Here is a 23,066-nt window from a genome sequence, read left to right as displayed (position 1 = left end):
AAGTTCTGGATTCTGTGTGTCTCACTGCGTAGCTTTTGTCTTTTGTAGTCACATTGTATGTCATTTAGCCCTCATTGTGTTCATGATCTTGGCATGCGTATCTAGCTCATATTTGTTAGTTTCATGTTCGTAGTCTTTGTTTTCTTGTGTTTCACTCTAACAGACACTAATCTGCACTTGCATCTGCCTCCGCTGTGAATCCGTGACAAATAACTTTGCAAAAAATTAATTATTACCAATATTACCATATGTTTAAGCTTGCTGTCGACAACTTTTTTACGGCAATAACTGCTAGAAAATAAATCTTACAGAATGTGTATGAACTGTTAGTTTTTTTTTGTATTTTTATGTTTGTACACATTGTTTAGGCAAGATAATGTCAGTTACAAGAATTAAAATGGCACTTTAAGTATTTGGAAGATACAAAAATGGTAAAATATAGCATTTATTAGCACTCATATGCAAATAAAGCTAGAAGATCTGGGCCACATCTGCCTTGAATAAGCAGGGGTTTAATTCAATCGAATTAATCTACAACACCCTGGGGTGAGCTATCTGGCTGGGGGTCCATCCTTCCACAAAATACATTCTGTCTCTTCCATTCGGTACTCTGGTCATTATACATTTCAAAGAGGCTCAGGAGTATAAAAATGTATGTATTATACAATGGGGGAGATGCCATACCATCAGCATCCAATGCCAATGACTCTCTCCATTAACTGTGTAAGTTCCCTCTATTTTTACTTTATATATATCATGCATTTGTGTTTTGTATAATAAACCCTTTTATTACTTTATCCCTAAATACTCAGTGGTTCTTCTGCAAGAAAATATGATGCACTAAGAGTGAAAGATTTGTATGGTTACTAGAAATAGTTTTCTAGCTAAAGTTTTAGTATGATAGACACATTTGAAAGCAACCTCTGACAAGCTAATATAAAAGGCTAATATTTGCAAGTTTAAATAACAGCCTCTGATAAGTAAATAGGAAAGGCCTATTCTTGTTGTCAGTAGAATCCTCTGAGCTAACAGAATAATTGTTTAATAAATAAGTTATATAAAAGCCTCTAATAAAGGTACGTAATAAAGGTACGTCAAAACATAGCATGAAGCTGTCTTAGATTAAATGTAATTTAAACAGTGACATATTACACGTCTAGTATTAACTAAAAGATTATTCTTTGGAATCAGTTACAATAAGTTAACCTAGTAAATTGGAGTCAGATCTTTAAATATCTAACTCCAGTTTTAATGAAGTCATACAGTTAAAACATGCATTTAACCTTCAGCTGCACCTATTTCTGTCCTTGGTTATATGAGAGCTGTGGTCTAAGATTATATCATTTTACATTTTGGTCCTACAATGCATAATATACAGTAGGGGTCATAAGTTTACATATGCCTTGCAGAATCTTCAAATAAGAGGGATCATAAAAATTGCATTATGTTTTTTATTTAGTATTGCCCTGAATAAGCTATTTCACATTTCAATGTGTATTGTTACCTGGATGATCAATGACTGTTTTTGTTTTGTGATAGTTGTGCATGAGTCCCTTGTTTGTCTTGAGCAGTTAAACTGGCCACTGTTCTTCCAAAAAATCCTCCAGGTCCTGCACATTATTTGGTTTTCCAGGAACTTCAGCATATCTGACCCCTTTCCAACAGTGGCTATATGATGTTGAGATGATATATATAATATTGTCTTCACACTGAGGACAACTGAGGGACTCATACACAACTATTACAAAAGGTGCAAACATTCACTGATTCTCAAGAAGGCAGCATGATACATTAAGAGCCAGGGGGTGTAAAATTTTGAACAGGATGATCAGTGCAAATTGTTATTATTTTGTCTTCTGAGAAACACGTAAATATCTTATGTAGCTTCTGAAGGGCAGTACTAAATGAAAAAATCTTTAAACAATATAATAACAATTAACACCACTCAACCTGTTCACAAGTTTACATCCCCCTGGCTCTTAATGTATCATGTTGCCTTCTGCTGATTAAGTTTTCGATTTTCACATAACAAAACAAAAGCCTAGCAAATGTCATCTTCTTATGTAAAACGGTTGAGGAGATGCACTTTTTTTTTTATTTATAAAGCCCTCTATAGGCCCATTGTTATGATATTTGAACAGTGGCCAAAGTGTGTCCTACTGACTATGAATTCTAAAGTTTATAGATATTAGACTTTCAGAAGATGCAGCTCTTTCAGTACATACATGCAATGGCCTAAACATTTATTCACCTGTAGCAGCCAAATGACGTGGCCAATCAAAACTGTTTTAGTATGTTTTTGTCAGGTAACTCTCCACTTGCTACATTTCATATTTTATGCTGATAAGATGGACGGCCTAGGACTAGCTTGAAAAAGAAAGTGAAAAAAGAAGTTTTTTTTTTTAGAAAATTAAAAATAGTAGAAAGGATGTCAGCCAAAGGTAGTTATGGCAATAGGATGGAGGAGGTCTCAGGAATTCAGCTGATAAAAGTTTTACTCTATTCCCTACAGTTGCAAAGGTATAAACCAAAAGTTAATTTCATATATTATAGCACCCTTTCTGGTGAGTATGAGTAATTTCATTTGCCTGAGTAGGGGTGGGATATGGGCCCTAACTACCAAATTTGGTGGAAATATTTCAATGATAACCCTGTCTTACAGCTGTCTGAGTAAATTATGCTCTGCCTCATTAGAACTGATTTCCATGTGGCAGCCATATTGTTAACAAATGTCAACATATTTTTGATAATTACTGAGTTTCTCACACTGCTGAGTAGTTTGACACCAAATTAGTGAGATTGGCCAAAGATCCTGGGACTAGTTCGCAAAAGTATGTTTTGACCAAATTAGTGAAGATTGGCCAAAAGGCCTAGGACTTGTTAGCAAAAGTATGTTTTGACCAAATTAGTGAAGATTGGCCAAAAGGCCTAGGACTAGTTAGCAAAAGTAGGTTTTGCACATTAAACTAAAAAGAATTTTCAAAGCAGGACATATTTTCGAAGAGATATGTTTGTTTTTGTGTGCACAAACATGAAAAGCACCCCCAGCGGCCAATTACAGAGAGATTGCACCAGACAGCTGTGGTTCGCAATCTGAAATGATCATTCAAATTTCGTGACAATAGCTCAATGTTAACCCTATCAAATGCCTGCTGAAATCTGACTGGCTGATGGTGGCCATGTTTTTTCAGTAATTAGGTATTAAAAATCCACTTACAGGTAATCACATTGAGGCAACATATCAAATTTCAGCTCGATTCCTTAGCTCCAACCCCTTTGTATGACCATGCCCCAAACTTTGCTTTTGACCTCAGAATTTTGTTCTGTACATGGCTTTCAAGTTTCAAGTGAATCCACACAAGCAGTCATAAGTTACACACATCTATATGAACTGTAGCAAAACGCTAAATATAATATTTGTTCGACAAGACGTTTTGTTTTTTTATATAAGAACAAATAAAGAAAAGAGGACAGGAACATCATTCCCCCCACCCCCATATACAAGACCCAAAACGTTAGGATAATAAGAGAAAAAAATATACAAATAAATAAATAAATAGGAGGATTCTATAGTTACTAAGCAATTAGACAGAAGAAGAAAGAGAGAATAAGAAATCGAGTAGCTATGGTAGATTTGTGCTTTCTCCACCCTGATGCTCAAAGATTTAACAAAGGGCAAAAAAGTCCCATCTTTTGTGAACCTGTACTGTAAAGTTTCTGAGATTGTATTTAATTTTCTCTACATGAAGAAAAGAGATAAGATCCTAAAGCCACGAGGAACAGTGAGGTGGTAAACGGCTTTTCCAATGCAATAAAATTCTTCTAGAAACTATTAGAGACCCTTTGTATTGGTCAGACCAGGTATGTTTACAGAATACCAAATAACGCTGTGTCAAAAAAACAGGACCAATAACCACTGAGCTTGGGGAACGTAAAATACATGAGTGTGACTGGCGGGTGATAACAGACATCTGTTGCATACATCAATTGAGCCAGAAAAAGAGCTTTACTTTAGTAAAATGGATTCTAGGTAAGACTTTAAGCTGAATCAGAGTAAGTCAAGCACAGGAAGAGGTGGAGCTCATGTGAAAAGCAGAGCTGTCTAGGCCCATTTCGGAGGCATGATGGTGGAAGAACACCCAAAAAAAATGGCTCAACCCACAGTGGCACGCTCAGTGCAGAGCGTATTTATTTTAAAGCGCCCAGTGATGAAACAAAAAAAAAAAAAAACAGGAGAAAAAGATTGTTTACAAAAGTACAATGAAAAAAATAAATAAAAATAAATATATACAAATATATACACACTCCAACACTTTCTACAAGTTTTTTCACACTCCACTTTCTGCACCACTACTGTACAAAAAAAAAAGAAGGGAAAAAAAAAGAAAAGAAGAAGAAGCAGCCCCCTCTAATGGCTTGGGTCCCCTTCTAGGTCTTACCATCTTTACAGGTAAAAATCTACACACACACACACACAGACATTTACATATATATATATATATATATATATATATATATATATATATATATATATATATATATGTAAATGTCTGTGTATATATTTATGCAAAGTACCTCCATTTTCAGGGGCTCAAACGTATTTGGACAATTGACTGACAAGAAGTGACCAGGTGTGGTCCATTCCCTCGTTACTTCAAGACAAATGAAGCAGATAAAAGGTCTGGAGTTGATATCAGGTATTGAGGTGGCATTTGGCAGCTGTTCGATTGGAGCTACCAATATGAAGTGATGGAGGCCATCATTAGGCTGAAAAAACATAAATCTATAAGAGAGATAGCAAAAACCTTAGGTGTGGCCAAATCAACAGTTGAGTACATTCTTAAAAAGAAAGAAAGCACTCGTGAGCTCAACAACATCGAAAGGCCTGGAAGACCACGGAAGACAACTAAAGTGGACGATCGCAGAATCCTTTCCTTGCTTCCAGATCCTCATCTTTACCATCCTCCACCTTCCAGATCATCAGAGAGGTTTTAATGTCCCTGGCCAACTCCTCCTTCCACTTTTTAAGGAGATTCACATGATTCACATGTCTGCATGTCTTTGCCTTTATAAAGGTGATGTACTTCATAAGTGACTGGTCCCATCTTCCATGTGATCGTATAGGGCCCATCTCACTTAGGTAGTAACAGTAACACCTTCTGCCCCCGGTGGTAATGGTGAAGTCTGGCGTTCTGGTCATACCACTTTTTGTGTGTCTGCTGTGTCATATGTTGGTTTTCTCTCACCTGCTCTTCATTAAACCGCTCGACTAAGCCATCGGTCTGAGGGTGGTATGGACTAGTACTGATGGCTGTTATTCCCAGTTGTCAGTGTAGTTGTCATCAGCAGTGATGTAACGTCCGTCCTCTGGTCAGTCAGGATCTCCTCAGGAATTCCCACCCTGGAGAACAGCTGGACGAGTATGCTGATGATTTTGGGTGTTGTAATATACCGAAGTGAGAAAGCTTCTGGGTACCTGGTGGCATAATCACAGATAACCTCTATATATTGATGACCCACACTAATCTTCTCAAGTGGCCCCACAATGTCCATAGCAAGCCACTGGAATGGTGCAGAGATGGGCAGGGGCTGTAGGGGAGCTCTTCCTGACCGGTGCACAGCACTGGTTTTCTGTCAGATGGAGAATGTGGTGCAGTATGTTTAGACATCAATATACATGGATGGCCAAGGGAAATGTAAACTGATGCGTACCTATGTTTTCTGTTGTGCTAAATGGCCTGCCCAGCGTATTGTGTGTGCAAGATGCAAAACAATTGGTTGGCAACATGTAGGGACAATCAAATGTGTAACATCATTACTTTACATATATAACACACCATTCACAACACACTTTTCATCACATAAATTAGACAGATCAGTTCATCTACTCTGTCAAATAAAGATTTCCCCAATACATCACTCCTTTGCAACTCCCCAATGTTCTCTGGGATCCTCCAGCCACTGACCTTGAGGCCTTCCATAGAAGTCTCAGGGACTGTGGCACCCAGATATCTGGCGATACACCGCTGTATTTTTCTTGGGCCTCTGGTCCCGCCTTGTAATGGAGTATCATCCAAGTCTCGCAACGGCTGCAGACCTGCCTTAGCTTGGGCCCTTGTAATAACAGGACAGGAAACATTGACATGGGTATTGGCAAAATTGGCAGAGTCAACATCACAGTCTTTGATAACAGCTCAAAAAAATACAGCCAAGCCTTATCCCAGAATCATGTCACCTGGAAGATCATCAACAATGGCAACATTCATTAAGTAAGGCTGTTCATTTACACATAATGTCACTTCTGCTCAGGGATACATCACATACCCATGTACACACTGCACCATGATAGTGGCAGCATAAGTTGCTGTGTGACTTTTTTTTTTTTAACAGACATAGAACTTCCTGTATCCACCAGCACATATAATGCATGACCAGAAACTTCACATAACACCTGGCTTTGCCCTTCAACATCCTTGGGGCTGTTGCACTCCCTTTGGACATAAAAGAAACCAGTTAGCTTGGCTTTCTGCACTGGACACAGTGAGGCTTTCTGACCCGGTTGCTGACAATAGAAACACACTAATCTCTGGCTGGTGCTGGCCTTTGCACGCCTCCACCGTCTGCACATTCAACCCAATGGTCTGCCTTAAATCCACTAGCCCCAACTCCAAGGTGGCCTTGTGTGTTCCAGATGTTTCTGCCTACACAATTAATCCTGGTAAGTTGAAAGCGAGGACCTCCCCGAGGACCTGGGCGTTCAGATAGTGTTGTGCAAGTTTGGCGGCTATCAGTCCTGTCTCCGGCTTGTGTGCCTGTGACTGTCATATGGTAGCACACAGAGTAGCTGCTCCAGAATGTTCGCGTCGCCAATCACCTCCTTTGAATGCAGCTCTGGTCAGACCCAATGTCAGTATAGGTTCTTTAACCAATGGTAAGTCTCAGTTGGTGACTCCCCCAGTGGAACGGTGGTTGCTCAGAAGTGCTGGCAGTAGGTCTCATGAGAGATGTTAAATTCCTCTAGCAGTGCTGCTCTCAGGCACTGTAGACCTCCGTTCGTGCCTCATCCATTGTCAGGAAAACCCCCAACGCTGGTCCTGTAAGCAATAGTACTAGACAACAGCTTCACTCCTCAGGCCACTTCCAGGTCCTGGCCAGGTGCTCAAAACACTACAGGTAGTTCTCGATGTCCTCCCCCTGTTGATAGGCAGGCACCGTTGGCTGACTAGTTAGAACAGAAACCATTGTTGAGGGCATGTCTCATGCAGGTAAGCGTTCTGCTGGGTCTCTGTGGAATGCTGGGGAAGGGAGTTCCATCTGCGGGCCCCCTACGGCTGAAGGGGTCTCTGCAGGTCAGATGGTTTTCAGGATAGCTTCACATAGACCCTGGAGGTCTAGCCAATGTCTCTCCTCCCTCTGCTGCAGTAGGGCGACCAGCCCTTCCCCTGGGACTGCTACGGAAGTGACAGGCTGGGTCTGTGGTGGACTGGGCTTGGGCAAAGCCTGTTGGAGACCATCAGTTATCTCCTCCTCCTCTGTCGACTCCACTGTATCTCAGTCCATATCCTCCTTCTCCATAGCCTCTGTCTGGGCGCTCAGCCCTCCCATGTTGGGTCTGCCCCTAGGCACTGTCTTGCGGGTAGCCATCCCACCGCTGCCACCAACTGTGAAAAGCAGGGCTGTCTAAGCTCAATCCACAGTGGCACTCTCAGGGCAAGGTGTATTTATTTTACAGTGCCCAGTGACAAAACAAAAAACCCAGAGGAAAAACAAAAATACAACAAAACTCCACTATATATACACACAACTCCACACTCCAATAATTTCTACAATAATGTTTTTTCACACTCCACTTTCTGCACCACTACTGCACTCATTTAAAAAAATGAGAGGGGAGTGAAGGCTAGCCCGTCTGAACAATTTTTGCACTGTGGCTGGGTGCATTATCCTGCGGGAAAAAAAGCCACTGCCATTAGGGAATACCGTTACCATGAAGGGGTGTACTTGGTCTGCAACAGCGTTTAGGTAGGTGGTACGTGTCAAAGTAACATCCACATGAATGCCAGGACCCAAGGTCCTGCCAGGACCCAAGGCCTCTGCCAGCTTGCATTCTTCCCATAGTGCATGCTGGTGCCATCTCTTCCCCAGGTAAGCAACGCACACACACCTGGCTGTCAACATGATGTAAAAGAAAAAGTGATTCATCAGACCAGGCCACCTTCTTCCTTTGCTCCATGGTCCATTTCTGATGTTCACGTGGCCATTGTAGGCACTTTCGGTGGTGGACAGGGGTCAGCATGGGCACTCTGACCAGCCTGCGGCTACACAGCCCCACACACAGCAAGCTGCAATTCACTGTGTGTTCTGACACCTTTCTATCATAGCCAGCATTAAAGTTTTCAGCAATCTGTGCTACAGTAGCTCTTCTGTGGGATCGGACCACATGAGCTAGCCTTTGCTCCCCACGTGCATCAATGAGCTTTGGGTGCCCATGACCCTGTCGCCAGTTCACCGGTTGTCCTTTCTTGGACCACTTTTGGATACCGCATACCGGGAACACCCCACAAGACCTGCCATGTTGAAGATGCTCTGACCCAGTCATCTGGTCATCATGATTTCACGCTCAGATCCTTACGTGTGCCCATTTTTCCTGCTTCCAATGCATCAACTTCGAGAACTGACTGTTCACTTGCTGCCTAATATATCCCACCCTTTGACAGGTGCCACTGTAACGACATAATCAATGTTATTCACTTCACCTGTCAGTGGTTTTAATATTATGACTGATTGGTGTAGTTGAAAGTTGTCAATACAGGGCTGGAAAGTATCTTGCTCTTATAAATACACCCTTTGGGCTCTATGATAGTGGACACCTATCATTTGCTTCCAGATAGCCAGACATTCAGTTTCATTCACCTTTCAGAAGCTTTCACCAAAAAAAAAAAATCCACTAAGTACATTAGATAATTAAAACATTTAGTTTCAAGTGGTACACTTGTACAAACTAACTTCTCAGACCTCTGGTAATGATTAATTGAATACAATCATTTAAATTCTGTCCAATCATTTAAATTTAGCAAAGGAAACCATAACCTCTGTGCATTGCCTCTACCCTTTGAGGAGAAACGACATATATCCAGAGGGAGCAAACTTTAGAGGACTGAAAAGCCTTTCCTCCATCACGTTGTCCCATTTTACACATCCTATGGAAATCGTGAAAAAACTAGAAAGCCCTCTTTTGATTGAGAGGACAAGAAAAAATCCAAAACTAGGTCTGGAAAGGTATTTTTGCCCACCTACCTGCCAGGAGGTAGAGTAGGTCTCTCTACTTTTCTCAAGAAAGGACAAAAAGAGCAATATAAATATATAAAAACAAAGAGTTGAATGGTCATAGGAATTAAAAAAAAAACACCTGGAAATAATTAACCCATCAGGCACAAAGGGCTAACATTTACAGGAATCTGTCTAGACGAGATGTGAGGGTCTTGTGTTTAAGGCACTAGAGACTTGTATTACTTATGTAATCTCTGTAGCATCTGGTGTTCCAGATAAGGCCAGGATTGGTGAGCAGGACCCATGTTAGCAGTTAGAGACTGTCTCAAAGACAGGTTTAGACATCAAATTGATTTAGATCAAGTTTTGGTCTGTCATAATCTATTGAACACAAAAGTACAGAAACACAATGATCTCAGATCAGGGTTTATGCTTTTATTAATATGGGTATTATGCCCCAGATCCAAAATAATAGTCTATTGGCAAGACATGACGGCATGCAACAAACTAGCAAAGAACCAAGCCTCACAGGAAGTCCATTAACAACAAACACTAAGCCTATGAAGAACCTGCCTACATAATCCTTTAGTAAATGATGCAGTCTCGCCCTGGAGAGCACAGCATTGCGCAATTATGTTTTCTCCTCTCACATATGTCTTATTCAGCTACTCAAATCATCAGACTCTCATAACACTGAGGTTAATTAATACTGAAAATCACTGATTGGCTTAAACAATGGTGTTCTATGCAGTCATAAATTACCATGTCTGTCTTTGGGCACATCTTCAGGCAAATAAAGAGAAATCTTGAATGCTGGCTTAATATTATGAGAATGCATCCAAAAGCACACAAATCTCTACACAGGGCAGATGCATTACATCAACACAGTGAAAACAAATCCTGTTTGAGTTTGTGATAGCAAAGTAAGTTAGGACATTTAGCATATTGGTGCTGTTGCTTAAGATAGTACAACTTCTAGTGTGCTGTTAAAAAAAAATCATGCTTCTAAATAGGTTAACAGGTGAGATTCTTTACTCCTAGTGTTGTACAACCTGATGAGACATAGCTGAGGTTAAATGCAATAATTTGCAGGTATGTAGTGAGTTTACATTGATGTCTAACAAGCTGTGTTACCTCACAAACTTCAGTCCCTTATGAACATGTATATTCTTAGCCTGCTACAGGTATTGTCAGAGCATGTCTGAGCACTGTAGCTAAAAGCCTTGAAGAAGAAGCTACTTCAAAAACATAGTCAACATGAACACACACACAAAGAAGCAGCTACCTCAAAAACATAGCCAACATGTACACACACATACATACATATATTTAGACCACATTAAATCAAGAAACACCATTTATGTCAAGGACAGGGGACAAAGAGTTGACTGGGTATGTGCACACTTGAGTGATTTAACCACTTAACAGTTCTGTAACCAAAACCAATAATGTAGCAAAGAAAACTGTATCATAAAAATAGCTTTAAAATCTTTTTAAAATTTAAAATAGCTTTAAAAAGTTCGTATATGGTGAAGTGAACTATACCAACACCAGTACTTACTGCACAACTGTTTTTAAAAGTACAGTGGATATAAAAAGTCGACACACTCCTGTTAAAATCGCAAGTTTTTGTGATGTAAAAACCATAACCAAGATAAATCATGTCACATCTTTTTCCACCTTTAACATGATATAGCAACCAACAAAATTCAGGTCGATGACTATAGAAGCAAATAAAATTTTAAATAAAAAAGATTTGAATTTTAAAAGCCATTGAATTCTTAATATTGAAAATTAAAGTACATTAAATTAATAATTTACATTTTAAAATTCAGGTTTTCAAAAAGGCATATCTTTATTCAAGTATATTTTTTCAGTCTTCATAAATTCAATAATTCAGTTTTCAGATATTTAAAAACCTGTATTCAGGTTGCTCAGTGTTCAAATTCAACCAGTCAAATTCAGGTTGCAAAAGTCAATATAAAAAAATTCAAATTTAACATCTGGGCTACTCAGGGGTAGGCAAAGGCAATCTAGCCTGGAGCGTATTGTGCCATTTTGTGTGCATGTTTGTGTCAAAGTGAGATGAAAGACAAAGTACACACTGAAAAAACTATTTAGTGGTTTAATAAATATGATGGTGCTGCACATATGTTAATTTTTTCTGTTTTCTTTGTATATGTTTAATAGCAAAGTTGAAATTGAAAATAAATATACTCCATGCCATACTAAGGTGGGGTGTGGATTTTTGTACGTAATTTGCTTATGGGGCTGAGGAACTTTAAAATATTTAAATTTAACTGTTATGGAAAGGTTGGTTTCAATATTTCTTGTTTTGTGCTGGCTTTAAGGCCTAGGGGTATTGTGTTATGAAATGTTTTGTCATATCAACTGTTTCAATAATGTTTTCTTATGTCACCTTCCTTTAGTTGTATGATCTGTGTGCACACATAAATTGGTTAAGTAGTCTTGTTGAATTCACATATTGTCTTTATAATGACTAAGTAAACAGAACCCAACATGACTACTTAACCAATTTGTACGTGTGTGCATGCACATACAGCCCATAAACCTGACTGAAAAACACAAAGAGGGTGAACTAAAAAAACTTTACTGAAACACTTGATATTGAATAATAGTTCATTACATGGTACATCTAATGTTTTGTCTAAATCCTTTTGTAGCCCTCTCCTGATCGATACCCTTCGACAATGAGATCCTGTACATGCATTGTAAGCTCTTTGTGGACGATGGCTTCAGCAATCAGCTGTCAAAAAATCCCACAGATTCTTTCTTTGGTGTTAATCAGAATCACTTCATTGAAGACAAGTGATTATTACTTTTGAACATGAGTTTGAATGTGATTGGTTATTTCTGAGTATAGTCACAGGTTCCATTATAAAATGGTGTGCCCATTTGTGCATCCAGGTTATTTATTTTTTTATTTTTTTCCACCTAAGACATTTTGATGGTTGCCATATCACATTAAAGGTGGGAAAAAGGTGGGTTTCATTTTACATCACAAAAACCTGCAATTTTAACAGGGGTGTGTAGACTTCTTATATCCACTGTAAAATGAGGTCTGCAGGTCCGAAGCTGTCTATGTGGCTGATCTATCAGGTTAGATTCACATGCCAAAAGGCCTAAACAAACACCCTCAAAACGACCCACTGACAAAAAGCAATTAACAAAAAGGAAAGATTCCTCAGGCTTACACCATGATAAAAGACAGAGCCCCGATGAAAAAGACTGACATTTGTTTTTACATTTTAATACACTGCTCTGATGGAGAGAAAAAATTAATTCAAGTGGAAAATCTTTGAGGAAAAGAGGCATTTTGAGGGAATGGACAGAAAAGACAAGATGTATGATGTATGTGGTTGGGAAATACTCAGTATGTCAGTATATTCATTAAATATCAGTCCTGTTTGACCTGTTTTTTGTCTACAAATGGCAGGTGAAAAGGATTATACTTCTCAAGAACCAGGAAGCCTGTGCAGACATGCATAATTCCTGTCTTTTTGCTCTTTTTTATCCATGAGTGTGGGGGTGGATGTTTTGACAGCACAATGTAGTTTTTATTGTCCAACCTGTCTCACACAGAAAGTAAAGCAACCATGTTAATGTAAGGATATTAATCATTTGAAAGAAAGTCAGAATCTAAACTGAACCACTCTAAGGATAAAAAAAAGACCCCCTGCCATAGGCCTAGGGAATGATAATTTTCCTGTTACAGACAAATTTCAATACTAAAGACTTTACCCTTATTTATGTAGTATAGTCACTTAGTATATATATATCCACAATGATGTGGCAGTTTCATCAACAAAGATGACATTATTCTGAACTATGTAGACATTAGCTGCGTTTACATGGACACTAATAATCCGATCGTAATTGGACTAGAAGCACAATCAGATTTAAAAAGTCACATTTAAACACGTCAGTTGGAATGAATTGGCCAAAACCGGTTAAAATTTCATTCGGATCGTAAGGGGTGGTTTAAACCTTTTCTAATCTGATGGAGAGGACATGTAAACACTTCATCGGGTTGAAAATGAAACCAGATAGTTCTGCGCATGTGCAATGACATACAAATCACGTAATGACATATGATGCACGGCTGTCAGTGGTATTGGGGCTCTGACCGTAGCCTCACCAGGTGCCATGTACCCCTCCACCATTAAGCATAGTGTCATAAATGACTGTCGTGTCATCCTAAAATTCTCCTTCCACTCCTTGTCTGTGAAGTGGTGCAAGACGACGTTGTCCCACCAGTCGTTGCTTCGGACCCTCATCCACAGACGCCTTGTTCTGGGCTCGGGAAGGGGCATTTTAATTGCTTAATAAATACACGCAGTACCGCACAACACATCACGCGCTCGTCGTCTTCTAATTAGCAGCTGAAATAGGCAAATGTTAAGTCTGCTTTTTAAAACGAAAAAAAGAAGCAATGGCAAGAGAGTGGCTGCTAGTATCTGCATGTTGGAACGGTGGGAAATGTGTATTCGTGCACTGTGCGCATGTCAGAAGATCAAATCCGATTCTGTCATGTAAACGCGCATATCAACCCGATTACTTTATTCAGCGTTCTTGTAAACACTGCGATCGGATTAATTAATCCGATTGATTTCATTCCGATTGAAACAAAAAGTGTCCATGTAAACGTGACTATTGTAATAGCCCAGTTAGGTTATGGGCCGAGTCTTGCTCTGTCCTTGTTTTTGTCTTGATTGATTCCTGGCTCATTGTGACTGTTGGCATTATGAATTTTCACACATCTTGTCATAAATTTTATAAGTCATAGAGCTAATCAGGCAGATGCCATCAGCTATTACACCAAATGAAACGACTATTAAACCGTTATTCTCTTAGTCAGGGAATCGCCATCAGCATAGCAAACTCCTGAAGCAAAAAGAGAGCTGTGTTAGCATTGAGATTTTCTCTGCTTCTTCACAAGTGATCTATAATGTTAAGACATGGAAAACTCTCCCTGGGCTAATAATTACAATAAATATAGCCATACGCAGTGATCTGCAGGGTATAAGCACTCTTTGCAAATAGTGCCCTAGAGGCCAGTTCTTACAAGGGACATAGAACAATAAAGATACCATAGGTGAATATACAAGTTTTTTGAAGATAGTAAATCTTGTATATTCACCTATGGTATCTTTGCGTGAAATGCATGCTGAAAGCTGTCTGGCTGAAGACAGCCATGAGAATTCAGCAGAGCAATATGAGCCATGGTGTTCATTTGTGTTTTATTGACCTGCAGTTGATATTTGACTTATATATTTAATTTCTTCCTTTCTTGTTTTTTTTTCACCCTTCATTTTTTCCCTGTTTTTTTCCTTTTTTAGACATGGTGGAATTGTATATTTTATTTGGGTTCAGGTCAGCTTATATGTGTGAAAAGGATTCAGTTTTCTTATTAAAGCATGTAAGCAAGTTATATTACATAGGAAGAACGCAAGCTGAATTTTTGTCACACTAAATACAAATCTCCTGTTCATCTAATATAGGCAAGTTATATTACATAGGAAGAATGTAAGCAGAATGTTTGTCACACTAAATACAAATCTCCTGTTCCCTTTCGATACTACACTCGTACTGCGTCGCTAGACGCTATGGGGGAAACTCCTTTTTCTCCGATGACTGAAGCCTTTACAATCACGTAGTGAAACTGCACGTCCATTGGTTCATGCAGTGCAATAGAGTGAACCAGTGGCTCGGCAGCAGAACTGCACGCGCCTATGGCAAGGAAGCTCGCCAGAGTGGGTGGAGCCATCTGGCTATATAAGCGGGCATTGCGCCATAGGATCTCATATCAATTCTCCTTCAGTGACGAAGATCTTCTCTCCACTGAGCTACGAGACTGAAGCCGCTCGCCGTTGACACGCCTCGCTGCGGACAAGAGCTACTCGCCTGTGCCGTCCCACTGTTCCTGCCGAGCTTCCAGCTGCCTTCAGATACCAGCTTGTCCCCTGCCGCCATCCGGCGAGCTAAAAAAGAGCAAAAAGAGCTAAAAGGGCCTTTTTCTCTAAAAGAGCTTTTTTCCCTCTAACAGAGCAAAGTGGCGTTGTTACAAATGCAGTGCCACTGTTGCAGCTCGTGCAGAACCGCCCTGCACGCTGACGACGGCCACTCAGAGTGCGTTTCCTGCCTGGGCAGACCCCATGCAGAAGCCACTCTAACGGAGATGGAATGTTCACACTGCGTGAGCATGAGTCTCTCTTCTCTGCACACTCGGATCGCTTTCTTTTCTGAAAGCGACTCTGCCCCTCGCGCCCCCACGTTTTCTTCCTCCCAGGGACCTGCGAGGAAAAAACAGCGGGGCAGAAAGGCTCAGTGCCCGGCTGCGAGCGAGCTCACACCGGCTCAGACCCCGCGTGCCTCGCTCTTGCTGTGCAGAGAGGATTCTCCCGTCTTCTTTCAGCGCCCGGACCAGCATCCCTCAGCTGATGCGAGCAACATGGTTTCGTTCGTCGCAATCGAGGAGGAACTGCTAGACGACAGCATGTCTCTAGCAGCGTCAGATGCGGAGGATAGGGCGGGGATGGACGCCGAGCTCTTCCGCGTCCTCTCTAAAGTGGTGGAAGAGCTGGGATTAGAGTGGTCCACGCCGGAGAAGCCCACTCGGATCCGTCTGTACGAATGCTTCCTGCCAGGGCGCCGTCAGGCCCCTCGTCAGCAAGCCGCGCCTTTTTTTCCAGCACTCCCTACTTCAGCGATTCAGTGGTGTGGTTACCCCATTAGTGCAGAGCAAGGACGCTCACGTCCTATGCTCCGAGGTGATGGCCCTACTGGCAAAGGGTGCCGTAGAAACGGTCCCGCCAGCGCAGAGCGAGTCAGGATTTTACAGCCGTTACTTCCTCGTCCCCAAAAAGGGTGGCAGTCTTCGGCCCATCCTCAATCTCAGACACCTGAACCACGCGCTCATGAAGCGGCCGTTCAGGATGACTACTTTGAATCAGATCCTCTTGCAATTAAGCCCAGGGGACTGGTTCTTTCCTCTGGATCTGAAGGATGCATACTTTCACATCCAGGTAGCCCCCCAGCACCGATGATTCTTGAGATTCGCCTTTGAGGGCGTGGCTTATCAATACATGGTCCTGCCCTTCGGACTGTCCCTGGCTCCTCGCACTTTTACGAAGCACATAGATGCGGCTCTTTCCCCTCTGAGACAGAAAGGAATCCGCATTCTGAATTACTTCGACGACTGGCTCATCTTAGTCTAGTCAGAGGCCGAGCTAGTGTCCCACAGATCCCTCCTCCTCAGCCACTTGGAGTGCCTAGGACTCAGGGTCAATTTCGCCAAGAGCTCACTGTCCCCCAGCCAACAAACTTCGTGCCTGGGGGCAGTTTTCGACTCAGCCCACATGAGAGCGGCAGTCGCGCCAGAACGTGCGCTAGCCATACAGCAACTCGTGCCCTCCTTCAAATTTGGAGCTTCCAACACGGCCTTGCAGGCTCGGATCCTATCTGCCTGAGGGGCACGCACCTGTTTATGACAGGCGTATTCCTTGTGCGTTCTGGGCCCTTTCTAAAAGTGCTGAGACGACACAGGATTATTTTGGAACCATTATCCTAGGCTGGGCTGACCTCGGTGAGTTCAGCCCTCCTGTGGGTTTCACCCTTCTTAAACTGGTCTCTCTGAGCCTTATTGCTCAAGGCTGGTTCATGCCAATCGTTCCACTTTCATGGCATGGTGTGATTGTACTGGTTCTCCATGGTGTCTAGCGACGCAGTACGAGTGTAGTATCGAAATGGAATATACTCGGTTACTAACGTAACCTTGGTTCCCTGAGATACGGGAACGAGTACTGCGTTGCAGGTCATGCCATGACGTTGCACAACTCAGAGTCGTCGCTTCAGTTGATTTGACCTGAGATCATATGGTGCAATGCCCGCTTATATAGCCAGATGGCTCCGCCCACTCTGGCGGGCTTCCTTGCCATAAGCGCGTGCAGTTCCACTGCCGAGCCATTGGTTCGCTTTATTGCACTGCACGAACCAATGGCCGTGCAGTTTCACTGTGTGATTGTAAAGGCTTCGGTCATCGGAGAAAAAGGAGTTTTCCCCATAGCGTCTAGCAACGCAGTACTCGTTCCCATATCTCAGGGAACCGAGGTTACGTTAGTAACCGAGTACATTTTTTTTACTCCTCTGTGCTTGACAGTGTTTATCTTGTTTGTTAATTGGCCATAGTATTCCATGTGGAACCCAACAGTAGTCAATACAACTTCAAGTTGATTCAGGATAAAGAGGTTACTGAAGCTGAACAAATGCATGATCCTCAAGCTTATCAAACCTACATTTAATCAGTGCATTTTTAACAACTACACTTTCTATACTATCAAAGGCCCAGGCCCAACCACCTGCGGCACACATAGACAAAAGTTGTTCCAACGTTTTTCTTTAAAATTGTTTACAGGGCCAGTTATGTTGTAGGCGACACATATACCAGGTGACATACAGTTAGGTCCGGAAGTATTTGGACAATGACAAAGTTTATGTGATTTTGCCTTCATACACCACAACAATGGATTTGAAATAAAACAATCAAGATGTGATCAAAGTGTAGACTTTCAGCTTTATTTTAAGAGGTTCCACAAAAATATGGCATTTACCAGTTAGGAATTACAGCCATTTTCAGCAAACTACCTCAGTTTTCAGGGGCTCAAAGGTATTTGAACAAAGTGACATAATTGTAAATATAACCATAATTTTAATACTTGGATGAAAATCCTTTGCAGTCAATGACTGCCTGAAGTCTGGAGCCCATGTTCTTAAACCTCGAATTCTGAGCTTCCTCCCTGGAGATGCTTTGCCAGGCCTTCACTGCAGCCACCTTCAGTTGCTGCTTGCTTGTGGGTCTTTCTGCCTTCAGTCTTGTCTTCAGCAAGTGAAAAGCATCCTCTATTGGGTTGAGATCAGGCGACTGACTTGGCCATTGAATAATTTTCCATTTCTTTGCCTTCAAAAAAGTCTTGAGTTGCTTTCGCAGTATGTTTAGGGTCATTATCCACCTGCACTGTGAAGCGGTGTCCTATCAGTTTTGTAGCATTTGGCTAAATGTGAGCAAAGTGAGCAAAATGTGAGCCCTACTACCTCAGAATTAATCTTGCTACTTCTGTCAGCAGTCACATCATCAATAAACACCAGTGAGCCCATTCCATTGGCAGCCATACATGCCCATGCCATAACACTGCCTCCACCATGTTTGACACGATGTGGTATACTTTGGATCATGAGCTGTTCCTTTCTTTCACCATACTTTTCTCTTCCCATCATTCTGGTACAAGTTAATCTTGGTTTCATCAATCCAAAGAATCTTATTCCAGAACATGGGAGGCTTTTTTTGATGTTTCTGGCAAAGTCTAATCTGGCTTTCCTGTTCTTGAATGTTACCAGTGGTTTGCACCTTTTTGTAAACCCTCTGTATTTACATTCATGAAGGCGTCTCTTGATTGTAGATTTTGACAATGATACGCCTACCTTCTCCAGAGTATTCTTGACTTCTGTTGATGTTGTGAAGGGGTTTTTCTTCACCAAGGAAAGGATTCTGCGATCATCCACTTTAGTTGTTTTCTGTGGTCTTCCAGGCCTTTCGATGTTGTTGAGCTCACAAGTGCTTTCTTTCTTTTTAAGAATGTACCCAACTGTTGATTTGGCCACACCTAAGGCTTTTCCTGTCTCTCTTATAGATTTATGTTGTTTTTTCAGCCTAATGATGGCCTCCTTCACTTGCATTGAGATCTCCTTGGACTTCATATTGGTAGCTCCAGTTGAACAGCTGCCAAATGCCACCTCAATACCTGATATCAACTCCAGACCTTTTATTTGCTTGATTTGTCTTGAAGTAATGAGGGAATGGACCGCACCTGGTCAATTAACTTCTTGTCAGTCAAATGTCCAAATACCTCTGAGCCCCTTGAAAATGGAGGTACTTTGTTGAAAATGGCTGTAATTCCTAAATGGTAAATGCCATATTTTTGAGGAACATCTTAAAATAAAGCTGAAAGTCTACACTTCGATCACATCTTGATTGTTTTATTTCAAATCCATTGTGGTAGTGTATAAATGCAAAAATCACAAAAACTCTGTCATTGTCCAAATACTTCCGGACCTAACTGTATATACACTATATGGCCAAAAGTATGTGGATGCCTGACAATCATACCCATATGTGCTTGCCGAACATCCCATTCCAGAGTTGGACCCCACTTTGCTACTATAAAAGCCTTCACTCTTCTGGGAAGCCTTTCCACTGGATTTTGGAATGTGGCCATGGGGATTTGTGTGCATTCAGCTATAAGAGCGTTAGGGATGTCAGGCACTGATGACAGGCAGTGCCTGGTGTGCAGTCCACATTCCAGTTATTCCCAAAGGTGATCAGTGGGTTTCAGGTCAGAGCTCTGTGCAGGTCACACACACTGTGCAGTTTTTCCACATCAGCCTTGGCAAACCGTGTCTCTATGGATCTCACTTTGTGCATAGGGACACTATCATGCTGGAACAGGTTTCGGGCCCTTTAATTCCAGTAATGTAAAATTTTATTGCTACAACACAGAAAGACAAACAATTGTGTGCTTCCACCTTTGTGTTTGGGGAAGGCTCACATATGGGTGTGATGGTCAGGTGTACACATACTTTGGCCATATAATGTATGAACTGAATGAAGCAATTTGCTTAAGAATTAAGAAATGCTTTAGGATGTCATTCACAAAAAAAAAATCAGTAGTTCAGTTACTATGACAAATATTTGTTATTTTTATTTTTTAAATAAATTATTAGATTTACTCAAATATTTTAAGTACTGTACAAAAGTAGTTAATGTTAACATGTGGCTAAACCCCAAAGTGTATATTTTACTTTACTTACTGGGTTACATTTACTATTATTTTGCAAGAGCTCACAAATTAGAACTGTTTACTTGAACTTATTGCATACTATTGTGGGGGCATGGATTTTTAAGTCAATTTATAGAATTATAATTGATTGAATTTTGAGCATTATGGATGGGCTGTTTTCAGTATTTCTTGTTTTGCTTTAAGGCTATTGTATATGTGTATATGAAATCTTCTGGAAGTGTTTCAGTAAAGTTTTCTTGGTTCACCCTCTTTGTTTTTCTCAGTTAGGTGTATTGTTAGTGTGTGTGCAGGCAAGTTAGTTAATTACTCTTGTTGGGTTCTGCCAGTTCAGTCTTTATGAAGGCTGATGTAAATGCATTTACCCCACTGGAATTCAATTCAATGGCAATTAAGAAGTAATTATGATAAATGGTTTGTGAAATCAATTTACTTGTTTCATTTGTACAGAAGCTAACCATTTAAGTTGTCTGAGCAAAGTTCACTATTTAAAAAAGAAAACTGCTATTTAAAATTAGTTAATTTTTTTTAATGAGAGTAATCCTCGGTGCGAGGTAAACCTTACTTAAAATATGCGTAGATAATTTTACTAAGATTTTGTGTGGAAATTGTTACTGCATTTTTCTTGAGTAAATCTCAGTCCAATACATGTTTAGAAAATGCTATATATGACAGTTCAAATGATTTTGATTTTCTTCGAAATTAGAGTTAAACATAATTTTGTAATAAAATGTGTTCTTGCAGAGCTCCCCTATTCACAGGTTGTAATGTTTATCCCACAGTTTTGTCCCACCCAACAAGTAATCTTATTAGCTTACTTTCTTTTGATGTGTCATAGATGAGCTCTGATTGGATCTCTATATATGTGTCCTGTACAGACTGCGTTTAAGTTTTTAGAAGAATGTGCATAAATCCTAATTGCCAACATTTTTTATAATGTTAACAAAATATGCTTTAAAACCAGGGATAGATGAACATTTTTTTAGGCTCAGAGCTTAAATAAGATTTTTTTTTTTAAATCTTAGACCAAGCATAGTCTATATTGCAGAAGTTAAACCTAGAAGACTAACTCTGTCTTTATGGACAAAAGCTGACATCTTCTGCATACCACAAGTGTTCAGCTCTGTTCTTGCACCTTGGCAATTTCCCTGTTCGATTATACCTACTTAATTTGGTGATTAACTGATCATTTTAGCTAGGTATGCTTGACCAGGGAAATTATGTTAAACTGTGGCCCTCCAACACTGGATCTGTTTCACTGAAAATTTTGTCAAACCTTTGTTTTTGGATAATTTTAATTTTTATAACATCAAAACATCAATTTAGGGCTTGGATAAGCATAGACTACAGGCCATCTTGACGTTCCCAGTAACTCGAAAAAGAGACGTCTGCTCCACCGTGCCTTGTTTACCCTCGTTTACTGCTGAAAAGCTAGCAGAAAGTGTTAGCAACTATTGATATGATGTCAGTTTTGCTTTGTTCAATAAGTTTAAAAACAAGTTTTTAAGTCATGGAAAGCTGGTCCAAGAACAGAAACTGTAGGTATGTCCCACAGTCCACCGAGATATTGAACAACTGCTGCTCAGCATTTTAAACTTATTTCAGATGTGGGCTGTAGTGCATACAATTGTAGCCAGTAACACTTCAATGTATCTGTGTCTGTGTGGTGTTCTTACCATATAGAAAGGTTAGGCGTGGTGTGACATCATCCTCAGCTCTTTGCACTGAAGCAGCCTTGTCAAAGATGATGGTCAGGAGGAAAAGGGAACAGGCTGAGAAAGAGTGCCATACCACACTTGTCATCCTTATGCCGCTTCTTGCAAAATTCATGAACATTCAGGAGCTTATGGAATGCACATATAACATTTGTTTTTTCTTCTAAGGTTCCTTCTCTGAGTCCTAGTACTACACTGAATGGCAGAGCTGTGTGTTGATGATAATGATAGTGATGATGGAATGCTTGAGGTTAGAATTCAACATAGCATCCTTCCACAAACAGATAAGCCTCCCAGAACAGGCAGTCTACTCATTTCAGCCTCCATGTGATTACAGCACCTCAAATAAAATCTGCAAATAGAACACAAGACAAAAGTCAGGTTAGTCACATCACAAGGTAAAAATTTTCTATTTTTCATTCTGTGGACATGCCATATCAAATTGTAATCCCACAGAATATGCATAGTAAGTGACTGACCTGAAATATAACACTGTGTGTGTTCTTGTGGCACTTTGCCTGGCATGAGTGAGACAATGCCTGTGGTAATTTCACAAGAAATACAAGTCTATGGAGAGATGCATTGTCTCCATATTGTTTGTAATTTGTTTTAACATATGTTCACATTTGACATAAAACAAAAGAAAAACTGGGAATAGGGTATCTACTACCTTTATGATTAAATGCTATTTATTTGAACTTTAACTAACAAACGAGCCTCATTTATCACTTTTTATACAAACGGATTTATTTGTAAATTGTTTGTAGGAACATTTACACAAGAAATTTGGTATTCATAAAAATCAGGTAAATTCGGGAAAACATTATATTCTAATCGTGCTCCTGAGTGTGTGCATATTTACGCATATGAAGACTAACTAATGTAAACCTCAAATGATTGATTTAAAATAATACAATTTGCAAAGTAGTTACTGCATTTCAATTGCCAAGGTGATACAAATGAAATAATTGATATTACTGGAACAGTTAGCACATGCTGCGCTTAGGAGGCAACAGAGACCAGTATGATTTTTTTTTTCTTTTTCTCGGGAGGATGAAAACTGGCTAATAAGTCAGTTCCATTTGCCAAGGTATCTTCTTTCAATGCTAGATCCAGCATTAATTCAGCAGACAAGATCCTGTGCCATTGCTGTGCATGTCCAAGTTTTGCCAGTGCTAGTATTTCTTGCTACTGGCACATTTGTCTAGGA

The 23,066-nt window shown here is 40.4% G+C and overlaps 1 protein-coding gene across 4 annotated transcripts in view; it reads right to left on the bottom strand.

Annotated features, from left to right (window-relative positions):
• The window catches only part of sema4ba (sema domain, immunoglobulin domain (Ig), transmembrane domain (TM) and short cytoplasmic domain, (semaphorin) 4Ba), a 167,934-nt gene that overhangs the window by 92,003 nt on the left and 52,865 nt on the right, over nucleotides 1–23,066 (bottom strand). For all 4 annotated transcript variants that reach the window (XR_004578298.2, XM_034304954.2, XM_053234853.1 and 1 more), the window contains exon 2: nucleotides 21,818–22,208. Coding sequence is in view for 3 of the 4 variants with exons in the window: in XM_034304954.2 (XP_034160845.1) it covers nucleotides 21,818–21,977 (160 nt within the window). In the remaining variant the exon portion in view is untranslated. The remainder of the gene's footprint in view (nucleotides 1–21,817; nucleotides 22,209–23,066) is intronic.

The sequence above is a fragment of the Pangasianodon hypophthalmus genome, chromosome 6 (assembly GCF_027358585.1).
Source record: "Pangasianodon hypophthalmus isolate fPanHyp1 chromosome 6, fPanHyp1.pri, whole genome shotgun sequence".
Taxonomy (NCBI): domain Eukaryota; kingdom Metazoa; phylum Chordata; class Actinopteri; order Siluriformes; family Pangasiidae; genus Pangasianodon; species Pangasianodon hypophthalmus.
Note: the sequence above shows the minus strand (reverse complement) of the source record. Positions and strands in the feature narration are given on the sequence as shown.